A 23,316-nucleotide genomic window follows, 5' to 3' on the forward strand; every position below is an offset into this window, starting at 1 on the left:
TGACAGTTGCTTTCATCCATTTAATTCAATTATGGTGATAATTGTGTTTGTATTCAATAGTTGAGTGTAACTATGGCATGGTATCACAGTTGCACCATAATTTTGTCCTTAATTCCGATTGATCAAAGTTTCACACTAATAATCAAACATTTTAGTTGGCATTGTGGGTATTTACTTTTTTCTTTCTTTTGAACCATTTCAAGACAAAAGCCATTAAAATTCATGTGACAAAACACGTATCAATCTCAACAATAACTCTTATTTTGAATCCTATATCTCTTATTTTCACAGCAAAATGTGAATCGTTTGGATAATTCTTTGAGTAAAAATTTAAAATAAGAGTTTAGATAAGCATCACCAAAAGTTTCTTTAAATTTTATTTTTCTATAGTAAATTTAAAAAAATAAAAAAAATAAGCTTTCTCTTTAAATATGAACAAGTTAAAATTATTTTAATCAAACATTTTTCTCTACTAAAATTAATTATCCTCCATTTTCTCCCAACAAATATAATTATCCTCCATTTCATTACTCCAATTCTTTCTTTATAAGTAATTTTGTGTTGATTTTAAATGTCATTATAATTATTATGTTTTAAATAAGTTTATCTATTAATAATTCTTAATATATTTTTCCATTACGTTTGTCCATTTTTTTATTTAGTGCATGCCAATTAAAAAAAACTAGTAATTAATAAATTAAACATATAGTGTTAATCATAAAATTACTTGAAAATATACAACAATTAGAAAAAATTATGCAGTGAGATGTGTATTAGATTAATGATATTTAATAGATTTCTTTTTAAGGAAAAAAATAGTAATTATAGGCTTTATAACTGTTTTTTTACTCCAATAAAAAAATAAAATATTATTTAAAGAGGGAGAAATTCACTTGAAAATTTAAATAGTGAAAAACATATTTTATTTGGAGAATCATAATCGAAGTATCATTTGGAGTGTTTTAACAATTATGTGGCTCTTAGATAAGATTTACTATTTATTTGAAGAGTCTTTTATTTTAAATAAGATTTACTTTTTATTTGAAGGGTCTTTTATTTCAAATAAAACTTACTTTTTATTTGAAAAGTCTTTCAGTGATTGTGTAGAGGTATTATCCACTAAAGTGTGAATGTTGTCGGATGATTAGAAAATTAACAAAAATTGATAAAATCTGACCATGTGAAGTTTTTTAAACAGCATGATACAATACCATTGGGATATTGTAATCACAGCTCAAAAATAATATAAATTAAAAAAAAAAAACAGTAGTAACCTGAATTCTAAATATCAAAATTGATCCTCCTCACACGAACACAAAAATCAAGTAATCACTTTTTAAGACCTCTTTTTTTTTTTTTCCTATCGCTTTTATCAAGACTAAATTGTAGAGAAGGGAAAGAGCAACAAGTAACAAGTTCTTTAAACAAGTAGGGCCATAATCAAAAGTGGCTGCACTCCCGGGCACACATAATGAAGATCTAAGACAAAAGATATGGACACTCAAAAGGTTATTAAAAAGTTTCGATCAATGTATGGGACAACTCAAAAAAAAAAAAAAAAAAGCATAACTAAAACGTGATTCAATTAATATGGCTCTTTTTAGTCACTAAAAATTTGAAAAACTCTTAGTTCTCGTTTGAGATTAAAGTGTCGTTACTTAAAAAAAAATTGTAATTATCAAATAAAAATTAATAATATGTAGTAAATATAAATTTTAAATAATAATTTTGACAAAATTATTAAAGATATAATAGATTTTTTATTATACAAATTAAAAATCATATCAACATAACTTATAAGCTACAGCAGTTTGTGTTTACCAAATATTTTAGTACTGTAACTTTTAAGTTACAACTGTCCAACTTTAATCACAAACGCACCCTTAATGACCTATAGTCCTCCCTTTTTATCGCCATGATTGTATATTTTCTCATTATTATTATTATTTCTTTTTGTTTCCATGTTCGAGTTTTCTTTCTGTACTCAATGTGAACCTGTTTCTTGGAGCCACTGAACAGTAGAATAATTGTCGTTAAAGCTCGTGGAATTTAAACAAATTGAAGATTGGCGAGTCTAATCACAAGAAGAGTAGAGAACAAATGAAAAGAAATTACTACGAGAGTGCGTACGCGATGACATAATTATAGTGTTTTTAGGAGAGGGGAGTTTAATCAAAAGAGTTGGTCAATACATCAGATGAGAAGTGAGAACGCATCTTGTCCGTATAAATTGACCTTGTCACCAAAAAAAAAAAAAAAAAAAAAAAAACTTCAATCACACTTATGCAAATTATACAACTGCCCTTTACCAATTGAGTGATATTAATGCACGGTTGACAAATTCGTTTGGCAAACTTGCACGTGCTCTACGCCGGCTGGGAGAAATTCTACAATAATATGGGTTATAATTATATGAATTAAGACTATGGATAGTCATATGGGAGTATTAATGTGTTGTTACTCTATATATGATAATAGATTATAATATAATGCTTACAAAAATATACAATTAGTCTTCAATGCTGATGCTCATCTCAAAAAATAAATAGATGCACAACGCTAGCCGTTGATTTTTTTTTTTTTTTTTATAAAAAAAATACTATATATTTGTCCTCGATAAGTTTAGTTTATTAGTTGCATTTTGTAAATAAATAAAAACGTCAGCAGCAGTAAAGCAAATTTATAAGAAGGCGAGGTATAAACGAAAGAACACGATGCTTCAATTTCAACACAAATTATGGATCTAATGACAACTCGCCAGGCCTAATAATAATTAAGGAATATTTTAAAAGATTTTTTAGTGCACTGAAACAAGAGAAAAGTACTCAGAAAGTAGTTGTCGACAGGGTAGTTCTCTACAATTTTGATATTATAAAAGTGGATCGGTCGAGCTTAGTCTCATGAAGTTGAATAAAAAGATTAAAAAAAAAATTTGAACACGCAAATTAAATTATCAAAATAAAATAATTGCACTGAGATATGATGATGTTATGCGTACACCAATAGCCTTTGAAAAGATTAAACAAACGGAGAAGAGAGGAAGTTTCATTGAACCATCAAGATAAATGAGTCGTGAAATAAAGTGCGTACCCATGAACCTATCTTAGAACTCAATACTGAATTGATTTGCTTGAAATTCTACAAAAAAGATGCTTTCCCACAGATTTGATATCTGTATTTGTTCCTTTTCATCCTCAAATTACGGCATCGTTTTCACCCTATTTTTTATTCTAATGGAGCAGAGATATTAGTTGTTATTTTTTTTTCCCTTGCAATAATAATGCATTTAATATAAAATTAAATAAATCACTTTTGTCAAAGTTCAAACGGGTTTCTCTCCCGATTCAAAGACCCACTTTAATGATCGATCATTTAAAGTTTTAAATAAAATTGATACGGCTACAGCTGCTAGATAGAAAAATTAAACAAAACAGAAGTATCTGTTGCTAAAAATCAACTTTTAGTGTAGATTTGATTCAATCTCTACTTCGGTGATTTTTATATGAAAAAGGAAAAAAAAGGGTAACCCATCATTCGTTGTCAACTTAGCCGCAGACTTGTCCCGTAAAATTATGGCCATGCCACGACCAAACCATTAGCCCTAGCTATATGTAGATTGTTAACTGATAGACAACTTTGAGGAGATTCTGGTTCTTGGCTTCATTTACAAATCACAACCCAGATATGATTTGTTTCTCAAAAAAATAATAGTTTAATTTATGAATTAAAAGACACTATTGTCTATTTGTGACTACGTGAACACCCGAAGAAGGAAAAAAAAAAGAAAAGGTAATTCTATCAAGAAATGTGTGTGCTTCACGGACCATATTGCAGCAACAGTACATGATTTCGTCTTTCGAAAACCTAACAAGTTAATAGTAGGAATAATAATAAAAATGGTACGCATGTAAACGTGTATCTAGTTGCAATTCATACGTGATACTATTTTTGATTTAACATGGAGTGATTGTTAAGTCAATTACTATTATTGGTACGTGATATAATATTTTATTATGCATATATCACACAGAAATTAATACATTGAGTTCCACGAATTGTCACTGATTTCCAAGAAGATTTGGATCTTGTAATCCGACACATAATTATTATGAATGAGAAAGAAGATAATGCAAAATTATTATTATTTTTGTTTTAAAAGTAGATCATAAATTTATGTAAGGTTGAAACTTAGATTTTGAAAATAGTTCGGTAGTTTGATCAGCCTGTCGTTTACACAAAAGTCTTTACCAACCATAAATTGAAGCTTCTTGCGACTGCTTAATTTTCCTCTAGCATATCTTTTTTCTTATATTGATTTGGTATATGCATGTGTTTCATTATAATATATATAAAATTTATTTGAAGGCAGTCATAATGCACGTTCATGCATATTATGATTGCCTTTTTTTTTTTTTTTTTCCTCTCTACAAAGTTAATTACAAATTTGATAATAATATTTAGTACTTATGCTATTTGCTAACTTAAATAGATAGTTCAATGTTAAAGGGTGAACTGTTTGTTCATGAATGCTCTGGAGAGGACTTAGGTTCAATGGTTAGCCATAATGAAGAAATAATAAACTGATGAGGCTATAAAATAAAAAATGAAAACTTTAGGGGATTAAAATATAAATACTAAAAAATGTGCTTATCCGTTCAGTAGTTTTTGTTTTCAAATGTTAAGTTCAAATACCGTACATATTTATGATTTAAGACATAACTTTTATTTGATCGATTAGCAACTAAACGAGTCTATGCACGCATTTAAGGATGATGTTACCTGACAACTAAACTGATAAAATAATTATAGAATCAGAACTAGCTGAAGTGTGAAACCTAACCAATTAGACTAGCAAATTATTAAAGCGAGTTCATACTCAACAACCAAACCTAGCTATCCTACAAAGAACATGTGTGACTTTGTGCTTCAAAGGAGCGTATGGAATGCATGAAACCATGTGGTCCTCTTGTGATTTGTATGTATGAGAAGTTGGACTTGGATTGCATTTGTAAATTTCATTAAAGGAGTCCAAGGGATTAGTTATATAGTCTAATTTTAATTCTTAAGGATTTGAATATAATGTTAAGCCGATCTATTTTTAACACTTCATAATTTTCTACCAAATGTATATGTATAGTAACATACGGTTAAAATTGAATCAGTTTTATATTTTTATTCAATAACTATTAATTGTATCTTTCTACAAAGTAAGTAAAAAAGTTAACTCAGTACTGAATTCAAATCCAACTGTCAAACCAAATGTCTTTGATTTTAGTAATTTCAAAGAGATGGGCTAGACACTATTAATTAATGGATTTTGTACTTATGATGTGTTGCATGAAACATACAATGACAGTATGAGTAATGATGCATTTACATAGTTTGAATAGATAGTTTATGTCTCAAGTGATGTAACATCTAACATATCGTTCATTGATAAATGAAGTAATATTTACACATTAATGATAGAAAATAAAATTAACTAACATGTAGCGCATGTGAAAAATTTTTTTGCGACCTTTCACTTAGAACACAAATTTACAATCCTAGCGTTATTGATTTTTTTATTTCCTATTACAAGTTACATTTCTCAAATTTTTAAATTTTTTTTTTAAAACTAAGATATAGCATAATTTGAGAAATGATTATGGAGGATTTTATTTAAATATCGAAGATCCTATCTTTTCACCTTGTGTTTGAGGTTGTAAGTAAACTGGATGTTTATTGAGTACATTTATAGAAGCAAAAGAATCAATCTGTGAGGTCTCCTAATTCAACTGATTATATACACTAAATTAATTATCTCATAGCAGCAACAGTCTTGAACAAATCACACTGTCAAACTCAGCCCAACGCTAAAGACATTATCACAGTGATAGATATGTCTCAGTCCTCATTCTACCTGCTCGTTAATTGTTAATTAGAATTTTCAAAGTTAAAACAGTCCAACTATTTCTCGAAATTTGTGCAAAGTGCAACAATTTTCAAACCACAAATTAGAAAGCGCTTCCAGTTTTTTTGTTGGGTAACCGGATCAGAAGCAAGCAAGCGTTAACGTCAATATGTGTGAACTTGGTTCATGAGGCATCCAAATATGTATCTAGGGCTATTCATTATTCTTAATTCTCGATCGTTACACGTGGAAAATTGAATTTCATCGACTGTTTTTACGTGTACCAAACCTAGCTAGAAATTTCAACGAATTGAAAATTTATTGTATTACTGATAGACATCTTTAATTTTTTTTTAAAGTGATGCGTCGTTAATTAAGTAATCATAATTCTTTGTAAGATTTAAATGAATTAATTACATTATCTCACTGACTAATTAATAAATACCTCATCATTTAAATTACTTTCTTAAAATAAAAAAATTTAAAATACGTGGCACCACTCAGTTTTTTATGGCAGTACTGAATTTATTATTGCGTCTAGTACAACTAAGAGAGTCGGCTCCTCCCACGAGCATTTCCAAAAATGCAGCTAAGGGCCCATCTAAGACCGGTTTCTGCAATTTAGGTCCTTTCCTCACATCGTCAAAGAAAGACAACATCGTTAAAAGTGGAGCTGTCTTTTGATGACCAAATGAGTTAAAACGAGAAAAGCTTCAAGCACGCTAGAATCTGCTTCACGCATTGACAATATTGAAATAATCAAATAGAAGGAGGGCCACACCGACTAATGAAATAATGACTCTCAGTTTCAAATGTTAATTCATTCCTACTTAGTCATCCAAGTAATTTGTTCAGCAGAAGTCATCAAAGCATGCAGAATAGTCTCAATCTCCATCATTTTCCAAATTTCTAGATAAAGTCAGCTAGTTGAGACTCGATACTTGATTGCAAATCATAGGACCACAAGCTATGAATCTTTTGGTCCAGAGAAGAAACCTTCTCTGCCAAAGTTGTTTTAATCCAACCGTGTAGGTCCCCATTAACACAAGTTGTGAAGTTCACCTTTGTGATAATCAATAAGCCTTCAGCAAACATACAATATAGGCAAACTACAAACAGACATATCCCAGTATCGAACCCCTTTGGAAACAAAAGGATACTTGCAGCTGTGTTATATGTAGAGTAGAGGCATACACACGGTTATTTATTTAATGATGGAAGCGAGGTAAACACCATAGATTCATAATACTAGTGAATTACTTAAGCAGATAAGTAGCGGGTCATCCATGATTGGAAGCGAGACCACGCCAGCTCAACTGCGGCTGGATCGTGATCATCCATTCCCATTTCTTTCCTCCTCTTCACTCCATCCGGAGAAATGTTCATGAAAGCATGTGCACTGCCAGGATAAATATGTACCTCATATGGAACACCAGATGCTTTCAGCTTTTCCTCCAATGCTTTGGCAGTCTGAAACTCAGAAAAGAGCCAAAAATTATATATATATTTTTTTAAGAATTCTTTCTTGGTGGCAACAGCCCACTCAAGTCATTCCGCAGTTTCACTACTGTAGCAGCAATTTGAAAAAATAAACACATATTATCTGACATTATATCTGTAGAATGATTAAAAAATTAAAAGAAACAGTTTCATGAAATAACAAAATAAATTATTTAAACATAACAACTTCAAACTTCAATTTTTTCTTTTTTTTTGGGTCTTAAAATATTTGCTGATTCTCTCAAATTTCCCATGATCTCATTACTTCACATCTATTCTTGGAGATGATGATAAACTATTGTAAGGTGTCTGCATGCTTTAAACATAAAGGAAGGTTATCAAATAGGAAAAGAGATACTTATAAACGACAATGCAGATAACTTTTTCATTTAAAGAACAAAACAAATGCATTTTTATAACTTAAAACCTGTTGAATAAAGCCCATTATTGGCAAATGGACAAAGAGAAATATGGGCTGTCATACAAGCTAAATGACAGATAAAAATGCCAAACAAAACAAAAAAATTGGCATTGATTTAAACATATCAGTAATGAACAGCATCTTAGGATGATGCAGGCAGGTCAAATGTTAAGTCCCAACAGGAAAAACACACACAACGGTAATTAATATAACTTAAAAGATTTGAAAGAAATAGCTGTAAAAAAAAAAATTGCCGTACTTTCACATCTGAAAAGCCAACAAAATTGTCAAGCTCCCCAAAATGAGCTTGAACAGGTGCCTTAGCCTGGGTAGGATCGGCGAGCTCAGGTGGGGGAACCCCATAAAATGAAACAACAGCATCAACCTCAGGAACTAAGACAGAACTTGCAATAGCGAGAGCACCTCCCATGCAATATCCAGTCACGCCAACCTATTGAAATTCCATAAGTTATTTATTGAAGCCTGCATGTATGTAGTTTTCAGCTATAAAGCAAGAAATCAGTTAATATGTAGGATAGGATAAAGTTTAGCTCTAAGTTTAACAAGAAGTCGTTTCAATTACCGTTGAAAATATCCAGCCATTCATGTATATAAATTTTAAGATGCCACTCATGAGATAAGGGAGGCCGAGCTGCACAGGATGTGGACTCTGTTTTTGCTGATTTGGGAAACGGGGGTTCTAATTGGCAGGGGTGGCTAGGTGAGCCAAAACAATTTGGGCTACCAACACAATTAATAGACAACCCAAACAAATTGTAAACCCAACAAAGCCCAAGCTATGTAATTTTTTGTTCGTGTTGCTGTGGGTCAGTATTTTGGTGCGGGTTTTGGATTGTCGGTATTTTTGCACACCCCTACAGATAGAGATGCGTCTTTTCTATAATGAGTAGTCCTAAAGTGTATCTCACCACTCTTTAGTATTTATTTATTATGGAGGTTTTCTGATAATGATGGCAGGTATATATCATTTTAACCTTTTGTGGTCAAGTGAAGCACAAATTACTGAAAAATATGGGCCAAAATAAAATGCATCAAATTGAATTTGACCATCTGATTGACTGACACTTACTGACAAAACATAAGCAACATGGTTCAGAAGAACTGGATGTCAGCACAACTGACAGATCTAAATATAAGACCATGAATATAAAACTGCAATTACAGTTATGCATATGATTGTGTGATCAAGTCCTCATAATTTGGTATGTTAAGGGGGAATATTTTGAATCAAACCCAACTTTCAAGGAAGGAGGCGTATGCCTTACATATGCTTTGCATTCTGGAGCACAACATGAGACCTGATGGTGATGTGATATAATCCTAATATTTTACGAATTATGATACATAATACTGATGTCAAGCGCGACAAAACTATATATTCAAACCATAAAGTGGTACAAAAAACTAGAGCAATAATCTAAAGGAATTTTAATGAACATTATCGACTTAGGCAAGCAGACTGTGCAAACCTTCTTGGAACCATTTGCCTTAAGCCAATTAACTGAAGCGTGGATATCCTTGACAGCACCTGGCCAATCAAGACCACTCATCAAGTGCTGTGCTTCAGCAGTATCCAAACCAACCTTTCCCCGATATAAACTGAAACACGAGGCACAACACTTTTAGCACATACAAGCAGCAACTGTTAGATAACCATAATAACAATACAATGATAAGAAAATGAAATGTATACTGGTAATGATCATAGAGTCTTACTCTGGTATAAGTGCCTTGAATCCAGGGTTTAGTTGGGAGATTTTGACAGCATGGTTCTTGATCTCAAAATCAACACCCCACCACTCCTGAACTACAACAATCCCAGGGGCGTCTTCTTTGCCAACCACATATGCATCAAAAGTCTAATCCATAATTACAAGAACAGAAATCATAAGCCCACGTCAACCAACGTCTATTTTTTCCAATGAAACTAATAAAACAACACAATAACGATTATGATTTTTTATGCCTTAAGCTGATTATGGGTATGTTTGGGTAAAATAAGATATGTAAGTTGGTGCTGGGTGGTAAACATTAACTATCAAATAAAATAGTGTTCATCAACACTTTTTTAACTGTTATTACGAACATCAGTTACAATTTACAAACATATATTATATCTGAAATAGTCAAACACAAAAATGATTTCTTTTAATCAAATTCTTACTGCTACGAGTCTACCCAACATGTCTCTTCATAGGATACAGACAATTATGACAAAATCGTAATGACCCATCAAGTAAAAACACCCAAAAAGAAAAAAAAAATTCAGGAAAGAAAATAAAAAAGATCGTGAAATGAAGCTTACAGTATCATCTCTCTGAATCTGGATTTTCTTGAAGGGCGAAGCTGCAGAGTCTGCCATTGATCTGACTGCAAAGCGATAACCGGCGGGAAAGTGAGTCCTTGCGAGAGAGGGCTTAAGAAGCGGAGTTGATCTGCTCAAGATTCTCGAAGCAGCTGCTAGCATTATCTACTCAGTGACTCAGATCCCTTCTGCCCGTATGTAACAATATATGTCAGCGTTGACAAACGGTGACGTGTTATCAATAAGACAAAGCGGTAACAATGAACCGTCAACAGGCCAGAACTCAATTGGGCTCAAACAGGCCGAAATAGAAGCAGGTTTCTGGACTCGCTTGCTTTAACTTAGGAGTTTAACTATTGGCACACCTCTAACATTCTTTTTAAACCCCTTTTCTCTACATATTCTTCTTAATTCTTAAAATAACCCTCATTTGTTGTACTTTCTTAATAAATCCCTGCATCGATACTTTAAAAAAAAAATTGTTAGGCGCTCTCTCTCACCCTTCTTGCATTTCAAACTACTTTCAATCTCTTCTTGATTATAGCATTCATGAATTTATTATTTTTATCTATATTTGTCTTTGTTTTTCCTAGTAGGTAATAACTATACATAAAGACATATGTGCAAATCTTTAAAAAAAAAAAAATTGGCCTAAGTAAACAAACTTCACAAAATTATATTTCCTACAAAAACTTTGTTTATATTTAGATCAAATTCTTATTCTACGACAATTTATTATTTTTTCAAATTTTATAGATTTAATGAGTTTATAATGGAGAAAAAATAAGAAAACATAGGTAGGTTTAATTAGATAAGTTTTATTTTTAATATAATTTAAATATAAAGGATAAATTTGTAAATAAAGAGCAAAAAGAGTTTCATAGGAGATATAAAGGGGTGCCAATAGCGTCACTCTTAACTTGGCTCTATCTCGTCTTTCCTTTCCGTAATCAATTGAGTCGTTAAGTGTTAAGACAGCCAGTTTCGATTTCGACATTGCAGCTTGCAGGCTCCAGACAAGAAGTGACTTGTTTCCGGTATATGCCTCCACATTCCTCCGAATTTCTTCTCCAACTTCTCCAACGCTTTATCAAAAACTCAAGCCAAATCAAACAAATCCATGCCTTCGTAACCACACACACCCCACAAGACTCCGAAAATTACAAACTCACCCTTCTTTACAACACTCTAATCAGAGCCTACCTCAACATTAACCAGCCTCACAAAAGTCTCCTTGTTTTCACTCGCATGCTTTCCTGCCAAGCCCATCCAAACGCCCTCACATTCCCTTCTTTAATCAAAGCCGCCTCTTTTTCACCCTCTTTATCTTCCCTCACTCTCCACTCCCAAGCGATTAAATGCGGCGTTTTAGCTGACTCCTTTGTGGGAACATCATTGGTGAAGCTCTACTCACAAATGGATTATTTGTGCAATGCCCGTTTAGTGTTCGACGAAATTCCCAGTCCTTGCATTGTTGCGTGTAATGCGATGATTGATGGTTATGTGAAAAATGGCGATATGGACTCCGCTATTTTGCTGTTTGAGAACATGTTAAAGAGGGATGTCGTTTCTTGGACTAGTATTATTAATGGGTTTGTAAGAAATGGTTGTTTTGGGGAGGCAATTTGCCTTTTTAAGAATATGATGGGAAATGTAAATTTAGTGAGGCCAACTGAGGCTACGTATGTTAGTGTGCTCTCTTCATGCGCTGGTTTAGTCAATGAAGGGGGTCTTTATTTAGGGAAGCAAGTTCATGGTTATATTTTGAGAAATGAGATTGTTTTGAGTGTTTTCATGGGGACAGCATTGATTGATTTGTATGGAAAGGTGGGTTCTTTAGAAAGAGCAATAAGGGTTTTTAAATCAATGGTGATTAAAGATGTTTGCACCTGGAATGCAATGATTTCTTCACTTGCAAGTAACAGTAGAGAAAAAGAGGCTTTAGTTATGTTTGATGAGATGAAGGAGAAAGGGTTGCGTGCTAATGAGATTACGTTTGTTGCTGTTCTTACAGCTTGTGCCCGTGCGCAACTTGTGGAATTAGGTTTGGAATTGTTTCATTCAATGTTGGGTAAATTTGAGGTTGTACCAATAATGGAGCATTATGGTTGTGTGGTTGATCTTTTAGGAAGAGCGGGGTTATTGAGTGAAGCCAAGGAGTTTATGAGGAGTATGCCCTTTGAACCTGATGCTTCGGTATTAGGGGCTCTTCTAGGTGCTTGTAAGATTCATGGAGCTGTGGATCTGTGCCATGAAGTGGGGAGAAGACTACTTGAATTGCAGCCAAAGCATTGTGGGCGATATGTGGTATTATCAAACATCCATGCTGGATTGGAGAGATGGAATCATGCTACTGATCTAAGGAAAGCAATGGTAGAGGCTGGAATTCGCAAAATTCCAGCGTATAGTTTGATTGAGGCAAGTTGAAGCTTGGTGCTAAAGCGGAATATTGGCAGAGAATGAGATTGTGTCTAACTTTTGCCTGAGAAAAACCATCGTTAGAGAATGAGATTGAGGATCACAGATGACAAAGTTCCAATGTTGACCCTGATTACGTATTATTGTTATATTTAAAAGGAATATTAAATTTTAATTCATTCTTTCTTTCTCTCATTCTCTCATTCCCTTACTTTTATTCTTTAATTCTCTCATCCTTACATATATAATTCATATTTTCTAATTTAATCTCAACTTCTTTTCTCTTTTATTTTTAACATGATGTAATTTTTTTTTTCACTTATCTTATTTATTCTAACTTATATTAGTATTAAATTTATATTTATTATGTTAACTAATTATTGTGTATTTATTTTTAGGGAATATTGAAAATCAATTACATGAAGATGAAGAAAATCAAGAAATTTATATTCATTTGTAACAATTTTCTTTCAAAAAAGGGATATTAAATTTTGTAATTATTTTTGTATTGTTCATCAGTATTAATAATTCTTTTTAAATTAATTAATTATGTTTTTATCATAACGGTTTTAATTGTCATTGTAATTTAATATTAAAAATGATAATATTTTAACAATAGAAATAATAAATAAATGAAAGCTAAAAATACTTTCAACGACAAAATTTAAAAATTCGACGCCAAAGACCTAACGTGACGCTGGTGACAAGAATTTTTTCGTCGCTAAAGTCCTTTTTTGTTGTAGTGATTGATCATGTAAGCAAGAATATATATAAAGATTCATCTTTCTTTCTTTTTTGATAAGAAGGTATACCTCCTCTCATTCATTCAACTCTATAAATAAATACAATTATTGGGTTGGAACGAGCTACTTCATTACAAGTTAGTTCTTGAAGCATTGTGAATTTTGATCTGTGCCAACCTTTTCAAGCTTAATTGAAAATAAGATATAATACAAAAATTATTAGCTACATATCAGATTTAGTTCTTTGCCATATGCAGAAAAAAACTAAAATATCTCTGCTTTCTGTGAGTCTAATGTCCTTTTCATAAGGTGTAAGCCTCCATGGTTTTGAGAATTAAAACATGCGATTGCATTTGTTATCATTACTACATATTATAGATGGGAGAATTAACGAGGTTCGAGGATTAAGGTGAACTAATTAGCCTCTAGCTTTCTAGCTTTTCTACTTCATCATTTTAGTTGTATGATTATATTTTGGGATTATTGGGTAATGCTAATTATGTTTCCTTGATTTGTTGTTCGTGATTCCTTTCATTTTGAAAAAAAAAATTACACTCTTAGCTAATACTTCAAAGTTAAAAACCATACAAGAAATTATTGACTTGCATCAACATTCCTTTCTTACTACATTGCTATTTAATTATCTGATAATTTTTGCTATATTGCCTGCTGTTTACTACCATTATTCACTGATGTTTTATCTTCTGCTTCTTGCTATTTTCTATTACTATTCTATCTACTGTTTTTTGCCACAGTTTGTGTTGCTATTTTTCAGTAGTTTCTTTACACACTTGATTTTCTTTTTCTAGATTAATCTTGAGTGACCATAAACCATTGATATTGAATGGAATGCTGGAATTATTTAATAGAGCAAGAGGTGATAATAGTAGTGAATGGGGAGTGAGGATAAGTGATGATAGTGGTATAGGCGGAGTAATGGGAGGGGAGCTTAACAAAGTAAGTAAATCTAGGTTGAGAGGAATATTGAGAAAGTAATAAAACAACATAAAAATATTAAAACATATAGAATTTAAAAAATTATCATATTGTTAGCTTTGATATTTGAAGCCAAGCAACAAGTTGTGCTTGCTTTTGATGTCAGTTAAGACTTAGGGAAAATGAATATGGAAGATATGTATAAGGGAGGGCCTAAGTTACGTGCACGTAACTTATGTCCCCCTCTCAGCTACAGTACTCGGCCCCACCATGGGTACTGTAGCTGGGAGGGGGATGCAAGTTACGTGCACGTAACTTAGCGCCACCCTATGTATAAAGATGCAATAGGTGTAAAAACTTTTTCTAATAGTAATTTGGGTTGTTATATTGAAAAAAATTAAAAACAAATATAATGTGCAAATGTGGTTAGTTAGTGTCCCACTTTATTGGATAAGAGAAATAGAACATATGTAATGGATTTTAGGGATGTAAAAGGCTTTTTAAAATTGTTGAAGAAAGTACCGTCCATGAAGAATAACCATTTTGGATTCATAAATGAGCATGGATCATCCAATAGAGGTAGAGAACTTGACCATAGGGATCCTGCCATTCCTAATGATAGCACAGTAGACTTTAAGAAAACATATGGCAAGCATATAAAGGCTTCAATTACAATATAGATTACTTGCAATGCATCACTGGTAAATCATATTTATTAAATCATATTTATATTTTATCTATGTATTTAATGATAATTATCAGTACTTATTTATATTCCCTTAATGATAGGTTTTGCAGAAATGAAAGTAACGAGAATCGGCAACTATGTAAGCACAGTTTAATTGTATTGTTTACTCTTCAATTTTTTTTTATATCAACATGTAGTTTGTGTTAGGGTTATAGGGCCCCAGCATACTTCTGTGTGCTTGTAGGTGTAACATCATTTTGTGTAATTTCGCTAAGTGGCAATAAGGTTGCATATGGCGTAATTGCCTGGCTGTTGGCATAATTATATAGCCCTTCATGTACACCCGCCGCAGTATAAGGAAATAAAGTTACGCCTTAGCTATTAACTTAAGCTTTTAGCTTAGTGGTAAGCGCTTGATCCTAATGATCGGTATCAAAGGTTTAACATCCTTCTGTGTTACAATTTGCAGCCCGTTATGTCCACCCTAATGTCCACCCTCATGTTAACCCCACTGCTGTTCCCTCATATCCACCCGCCGCAGTCCGTCATGCCCACCCACCGTAGGTAATGTGTAGGGTTTAGGAGTTTGAGGGTTTAGGGATTTTTAGGGTTTATCTGTCATCCTCTTAAACCATTTTTTCGACGATTACATGGTAAGTGCTTAAATTATTAGTTTTTTAAATCCATATACTATAATGGTTATAATCTAATTACTATATATATCAGCATTTCAGAACAAACCGAAGGAACTGCCATATGCAATAATTTCAAGCGGGTGCCATGGTAGAGGGGGACATGAGAGAGGTCTTAAGGATTTAACCTTAACCGGATTGGTTGAATACTAGAATCGTCACTTCATCTACTACTTCTGTAGTTGCAATGGTTATGTCTATTTATTGGATTTTTTTTTTGGTAAGGGGGTTGTGATGGGGTCTGGGAGGGGAAAATAGAGCTACCAGAAGTTGATTTTGTTACTCAGGCCGTGGATCAGCGGCTTAGAGTCACACTAGATAGACCGCTTATACTGAACAGTAAGAGTCAAAGCATATTGCTTTAATCTCATAACATTGGATACATACCTTGAAGTTTGATCAACGTTCAACTTATCTCTTAGGCCAATGTAACAAATGAACGAAGTGTAATTTCATTTTTTTCTTTCCTTGAAACTTGTATAAATGATTGACAGTGATTATTGGCTAAAACAATAGCAAGGTTCCTAGTTGAACTGAGTTTATATTATATGCCTAAGAATTTACTTCAGTAAAAAAGACTTGGGAGTTCCAGATACAGTAAAGATTCAAAATGATAAAAGGGACTATTAAGTAGTGGTAAGAAAATGATATTTCCTTTGACAAGCTGAAATAGTGATTCTGTAAATAATCTAAAGAGTAAGGTGAAAACTGAACATCTGTGAAAATTTATAACACCAGAAGCTTGTAAAGAAAAAACATAATGTTGTTGATAATAATTAGGAGCTAATTTTTAATTAGTAGCAACAATCTGGGATTTTGCAAATTGAATTTTTATCTTCACACGTATTGGTAGCTCATGGAGAACTTATCATGATTAGTTGGCTTAGAATGCCTCAAATCGGGCAGATCAAGTACTAGAAAAGACATTCAGATGTCCAAGTTAGTGTTTGCTTAAGGTTGAGAAAAGAAGAAGAAGAAAATGAGATTTTCTTATAAGAGTGAATAATATTCTCAAAGGTTAAAGACCTTTTTTTTTTCTTACAAATGAGTCCCTTCTTTTAGAGATGAGCCTCTATTTATAAAAATAGGTGGTATAGAGTTAGGATTAAGAACAAAACTTTAATTTTGAGGACACGTGTAATCATTTCAGATCAATACATGTATATATATAGGGGTGGGCATAAACCCACAACTCATGGGTTAACATGGGTCTACCCAAACCCAAACCAAATAAAATGGTCTAGGTTGATGGTTTACCTATGAGGCATAGATAAATTCTCAAAACTCAAGGTGACATGTTAGTGGAAAATAAATTAAACAAAATAAAAAAAATCAATTCCAATGTATCTAATAAAAAAGAAATCACAGTTTGGGAACAAGAAAACCTAACTCAAATCCAAAACCATGATGCAAAAATTCCCAAATATTATTTGTTCGTTCGTTGTCCTCAATTGAAATTGCAGAATCTTGTAGCCCCCTATTTGATTAAATCCTTTCCATTGATTTAAGGAGATTTTGTTGCAAAAACTTCAAAATTTTCTCTTTTTTTTTGTTGCTGTTGTGGTGGCCATGTAATACGTCAACTTTAGAATAGACTAATGGTTCAATTTTTGAGATGCTCTTGTATTTGTTTTCAATGGGTAGAACTTAATTTTTAAGAATAAATTTGTTTATTTGATAGTTTAAGTGATTTGCTTAATGGGTATGCTTGGACTTAGTGAATTTAATTACTTGGAGTTGTTTGCATGGTGATTTAATTGGAAGATTTGTTCCTTTTAGATTTCAGTTTTTGTGATTTGTGAATATGGGATATTGGGATTTGTTTTTTTATTTATTTTATTTCTTTCGTATTTTTTTATTATGCTATTCTTTGCTAAAGTTATTTTTATAACTTTTAAGGTTTGGTTCCTAAATACCCTTTTTCCTTTCAGAATTCAAGGTGTATTAATTATATGAAAATGCTAATGATGATTGTGTCCAAATTTGTTTCATGTGTAGTGGAGTCAGGACGGACTTACTTGGTACTCTGGCATAAGCTACCATGCTTTGATATTATTGGATTTAATTAACTGAAGCTTATAAGATATAATATTGTGTGATTAATTGTTCTTGTATTAGTGAAATTAACTTTTTGCTTTGAATTGGTAAAATTTTTTTTATTGAATTGACTCAAAGTTACATAATTTTTTTTCAATGAATTTTAGATGGATGAGAACTCAAGTTGTCATGATACTAATTCCTTGGACACTTTCCCAACTACTCAAAGCAAGAGAAAAAGCCATCAAAGAGATATGAAATATGAGACCATTTCACCAAATACATTCTAGGTAATATATGCAAGTGTAATTATTATGGTAATGATCATACTGGTAAGAATAAACATGAGACTAAAATTGGGACTAGTACATTACGGAGTCATTTGTTGCATTGTCTTGATTATTTGAGCACATTTGAGGATGAAAATCAAACAACTTCATATATGAATCTAAGTCTCATGTCTTTGATAGAGAAGCATGTAGAAAAGCCCTTACAAGGTTAATTATTATTGATGAATTACCCTTTAGTTTTGTGGAGAAAGAGGGCTTTCAACAATATAGTAAGCAATTGGAACCAAACTTTGATCTACCATCTAGAAAAACCCTTACTAGAGATGTGTACAAATTTTTTTCGGGATGAAAAGCAAAAGTTGAGAAACTTTTTTGTTTCAATAAGCAAAGGGTTTGTATAACCATATATGCATGGACTTATATACAAAATTATTACTATATGATTATTACAGCCCACTTTAATTGATAGTGAATGAAGATTGCAAAAGAGAATTTTAAATTTTTGCACAGTACCTAACCATAAAAGGGAGACAATTAGAAAGATAATTGAGTCTTGTTTACTTGAGTGGGGTATAAAAAGAGTATTTACCATTATTGTTAATAATTCTAGTTCAAATGAGTTGGCTATCAATTATGTCAAAAAGAAATTGAAGAATTGGAGTGAGAATGACCTTGTGCTAGATGGTAACTTTTTACATATGAGATGTTGTGCGCATATTTTGAATTTAATTGTAAATAAAGGGTTGAAAAACTTGCACGTGTCAGCTTTTAGAATTTGTAATGATGTTTAATATGTAAAGTCCTCCCCTGCAAGGCTAAAAAAAAAATTAAAATATGTGTGGAGCATGAAAGAATTGAAGATAGTGGCCTAGTGGTTCAAGATGTGTCCACTAGGTGGAATTCCACTTACTTAATGTTGGAGAGTGCTTTAAAATTTCAAAAGGCTTTTGAGAGAATGAAGAGTGATGATCGACATTATGTTTCATATTTCAAGGAAGATGGAGGACCTCTTAATAATGATGATTGGGAAAATGATAATGTTTTTGTGTTGTTTTTATATTCATTTTATGATATAACTTTGAAATTTAGTGGTTCAATGTACATGACTTCAAACTTATATTTTTATGAAATGTGCTCAATTCATTCCAACTTGACATCACTAATTGAAAGTGATGATGATCCTATCTTATCTAAAATGGCAACAAGTATGACAAATAAATATGACAAATATTGGGGGTCAATTGATAGCTTGAATAATTTATTGTTCATTTAAGTTATTCTTGATCCACGTTATAAGTTAAAATATGTGAATTTTGGTTTGAAGACATTTTTGTTATTAATGAGGTTGAGAAGAAGTCTGAAGAGGTGAAAAATCTTTTAGTACGTCTTTATAATTACTAAAAAGATCTTGACACTAATATTGGTAGTTGTAGATCATCTAGTGGTGTTGTAAGTCGTCAATTGTTGATAGTAGGAAATTTCATAAAAATGTGGGGTTTTATGAACTTTCAAGTGTTGCAAAGTTCAAACAAAGAGTAGGAATAGATGATTGTGTTGAGATGAAAAATGAGTGGAGAGGTACTTGTTGGAATCACGTGAACATGTTGATGATGACGACTTTGAGATTTTGGTAGGATAAAACTGAATTCAATAAAATATCGAGTTTTTCCACACATTGCAAATGATGTGTTTGCAATTGCAATATCTACGGTAGCTTCAGAATCTGCATTTAGTATTGGATGACGCATCATTGATTCATTTCATAGTTTTTTAAGTCCAAAGATAGTTGAAGCTTTGATATACTCACAAAATTGGTTACGTAACACTTTTGTCCCAGTACAATGATGAACCAACAATAGAAAAGCTTGAGTTTTATGAAGCCATGACGTTAGGTAACTATTTATCATAACAAGTAAAAATATTTATGTATTTGTTTATCACTATTCTTTTTTTATTAATTTATTTTTTAAATGTATAATTTGGATCAAGTGTAACAACAGAGGCGATGGCTTTGAATTGATGTTATTCTTACGATTTTAGTATGAATCATGTTCTTTTGTAAATTTACTCATATTTATAACTATTCAATATCATTTTTTTAAATTTATTTTTTGGTGAAGTACCAAACTCAACTGATCATGAAATCTCTTGATTAAAGTAGTAAAGTACTGCGTACTTGAGTTGGGATATTTTATTTTGTTTTGATTTGTATGAACATTGTTAGAATGGGTGTTGTAATATGGTTAATACTATTAGCTTTTTATTTTCTTTCTTCTAATTTATTTGTTGATGTCATGTTTGTGGAAATTTAGTATTAGAGTTTACATTCTCATATATTGAGAAATAATGATTTTTCGTGCTTAAACTTTATTTTAATTTTTTAGTATTATTTAATTTAAGGATGAAGTTATTGTAAAATCTATTATTTATAATTTTTTATGCACTATATTTTTTTTATATTTTAATATTAATTTAATAATTACTAAGAAATAATTATTATTAAAATTTGATATAATTAAATTTATCAAAATAAAAAATATTTTAATCATAAAATTCAAACCAAACTCAAATGAATTGATTTCGATTAAGTTATAAATATTTGAATTGGTTTAGGTTGGGCTTAAACTTTTATAAGTTAGTTTAGATTGACTTAAAACTCAAACCAACCAACCTATGCCCACCCATATGTATATGTATTTATACGAAGGAATTTCATGCATTATTTTGTGGGTGTCCTGTTCCTCTTCCCATGGTTCCTTACTTATTCTGGATGTCATCGTATTGGGAATTATCTTTCCTGAGTTAATGCTCCTGATCATGGTTTCCTTACTTTAATCATTTCGGATGTAATCTTATCCGGAATAATATTTCCTTAGTTAATTAAGAGGGACACGTGAAAAGATGTGATTTCTTAAGAAATTAGGTACCCACACAAATCAACCAAGACAGTGGACATCACATCAACCGTTCCCAGTTGAGGTCTCGTGAGTGGTTTCAGCCATCATGTCAATGCAGTGGTACAGAGCTGGCGTTATCGAAATCTTTTTGCTTCGCTGACGCCAGAAGTGATGCATGTGATTTTGGTGTATTATAATATTATTTATATTAAAATAATATTAAATTTATATTTAAAAAAAAATTATAAGAAATTGGAGTGCGGCTAATTCGTCAACTGACGCATTAATTAATCCCGACTCATTTTTATTTTATTTATTTTTTTTTGAACTTTTGCTTTTAACTTTTGCTTTTTATTTTATTATTATTATAATACTAAAATAATAAATAAATATAATTTTTAATTTAATATAATATTTTTAATTTATTTGTTTTTATATTATAATTATTAATATAAATTAATAAATAAATAATTTATCATTCAATAATAGTATTTTTTTTTATTTTTACATTATAATTAATTAATAAATTTATAACTTATTATAACTAATAAAAATATTTAAATATGAATAAATTTGAATAATATTAATTTAAAATTAATAATAATATAAATAATAACATAAAATATTAATGTAATTTAAATATATTAATATAATATAAAACATTAATATAATATAATATTTAATTTAAATTAATTAAAAAAATAATATAGTACAGTGCAACACTAAACATTATATAATATTATTATAATACAGTGTCAATGCAATACAATATAATACAACACATCAGTATTAAAATAATATAATATAATATAATATAATACAGTGTGACAAACACACCCTAAATTATTTAAATTTAGTCTATCATTGCCCGCAAAATGACAAAAGCAGAAAAAATTAAATATGCTGGAAGGGATGGATCAAACAAAAGAAGTTGTGTTGTTTCTATCAGGTCGCCCAGAAACTGAGATGTCATGCCTTATGTCATTAGCTGATCGCTTGCCCCAACGTTACATCGTATGGTCATATGTAGATATATAGGGCAATCTTTAGTGTTAATCAAAGGCTATGATCGTACTTTAGCATGGTGCTGCTGGCTTCAAACTTGAGTCTATAGCTTCTCAAACGATATTCTCGGAGAACTGAAAGTAGCATTATTGATGGAATTAATCTCTGTACCTTCATCAAGTGGTGAATCTACAACGTTAACTTCAGATGCAAAACAAACCCACTTAATAAATAACCACACCTGTTGACGCCTAGACACCTCATACAGAGAAAGACACTACTAGAACACCAAAATAAATTTCTTAATCTTACAACGAGCTCATGGCCAATCCAGAGACAAAGGAATCATCTGATCTATTCGAAAAAGTTTTTCATAAGAATACTACTCATAGAGTTTTTGGTGTCACCGTCTTGATCCTTCTTCTCTGTCTTCTCTTATGTCGCCTCTTATCTTTCAAGTATCATGGATTTGCATTTGCTTGGTTTCTTGCTTTTCTATGTGAGTCTTGTTTTACTTTCATCTGGATTCTCATCGTCAACTGCAAGTGGACTCTTTTAACCTACAAAACATATCCCCAAGTCTCCAAGAAAGGCAACAAATTAAATAACGTTAGCATTAATAATATCCGCATCATTTGCAATTGTCTTTGTCATTTTGCACGTCAATACACACACACACACACACACACACACAATACCAAATGGGTCAAAATCATCTCCAAGTTGCATCACGTGCCAAGACTTTTCCAAATTTGAGTCAAAAGACTTGCGATTTCTTGGCCACTGACAAATATAGAAAACGGATCGATAAAATTTTATCCTCAAATAAGGAAATGCTCCTTCTAGCTTCTGAAATCTACAATGGGCTTATCAGAGAGACGTGTTTTAGTTTACAAGAATTTGATAAATAAACTGTATATGCTTTTATTTATTTTATAAAAGAACACATTAATTATATCTGAGCAAATTAACTCTCAGTGATTCACATTTCATTTTAAATTAATTCAAGAATATGTAAGCAAAACAGAATGTTGTTGATAATCATTTTAAGAAATGAAATACTTAAGAAGCAGCAGCAGCAATACATTGGCATTTGCCAATCAAACCAGCTGAAACAGTAGAGATCACATGGATCAGTAGTGGTGGGGTTAGCTTTGATCAAATCATATCAAAAGATTTAAAATTTTGAGATGATCTCGTTCTTGTGAACGGTGGCACTTGTGCACAAGCGACACAGCTACGTATCATATCATTGCAGCACTGCAGGGAAAGGCAAAAATCTAAATTTTCTCGAGATTTGATGTTGTTTGTATCAAATCGTCCAGAAACTCAGGCATCATCCCATGCGTCACTCTTTCTGCAAAAAGTGAGGGTAAAGATTATGATTAGTCTGTAATCTGTCTTACGTTCTTGTTCAGCTGAAACTTGGCCCTACAGCACTTCGCACTTTATCTTCAAATTTGTGGTATC

The 23,316-nt window shown here is 31.6% G+C and overlaps 2 protein-coding genes across 2 annotated transcripts; one reads left to right on the forward strand and one right to left on the reverse strand.

The window, feature by feature from the left end:
• Positions 1-6,861: 6,861 nt before the first annotated feature.
• LOC102627224 (uncharacterized) lies at positions 6,862-10,324 on the reverse strand. The gene is made up of 5 exons (XM_006469595.4): positions 10,141-10,324; positions 9,552-9,694; positions 9,305-9,434; positions 8,074-8,265; positions 6,862-7,363 (listed from the first exon to the last, which is right to left on the reverse strand). Exons 1-5 carry the CDS (start codon positions 10,300-10,302, stop codon positions 7,154-7,156), a joined length of 837 nt encoding a protein of 278 aa, XP_006469658.1. The 5' UTR covers positions 10,303-10,324; the 3' UTR covers positions 6,862-7,153.
• Positions 10,325-11,053: 729 nt separating this feature from the next.
• LOC102626952 (putative pentatricopeptide repeat-containing protein At1g10330) lies at positions 11,054-12,854 on the forward strand. The gene has a single exon (XM_006469594.4). It carries the CDS (start codon positions 11,182-11,184, stop codon positions 12,565-12,567), a length of 1,386 nt encoding a protein of 461 aa, XP_006469657.1. The 5' UTR covers positions 11,054-11,181; the 3' UTR covers positions 12,568-12,854.
• Positions 12,855-23,316: the final 10,462 nt, after the last annotated feature.

This window comes from Citrus sinensis, chromosome 2, assembly GCF_022201045.2.
Source record: "Citrus sinensis cultivar Valencia sweet orange chromosome 2, DVS_A1.0, whole genome shotgun sequence".
Classification (NCBI taxonomy): domain Eukaryota; kingdom Viridiplantae; phylum Streptophyta; class Magnoliopsida; order Sapindales; family Rutaceae; genus Citrus; species Citrus sinensis.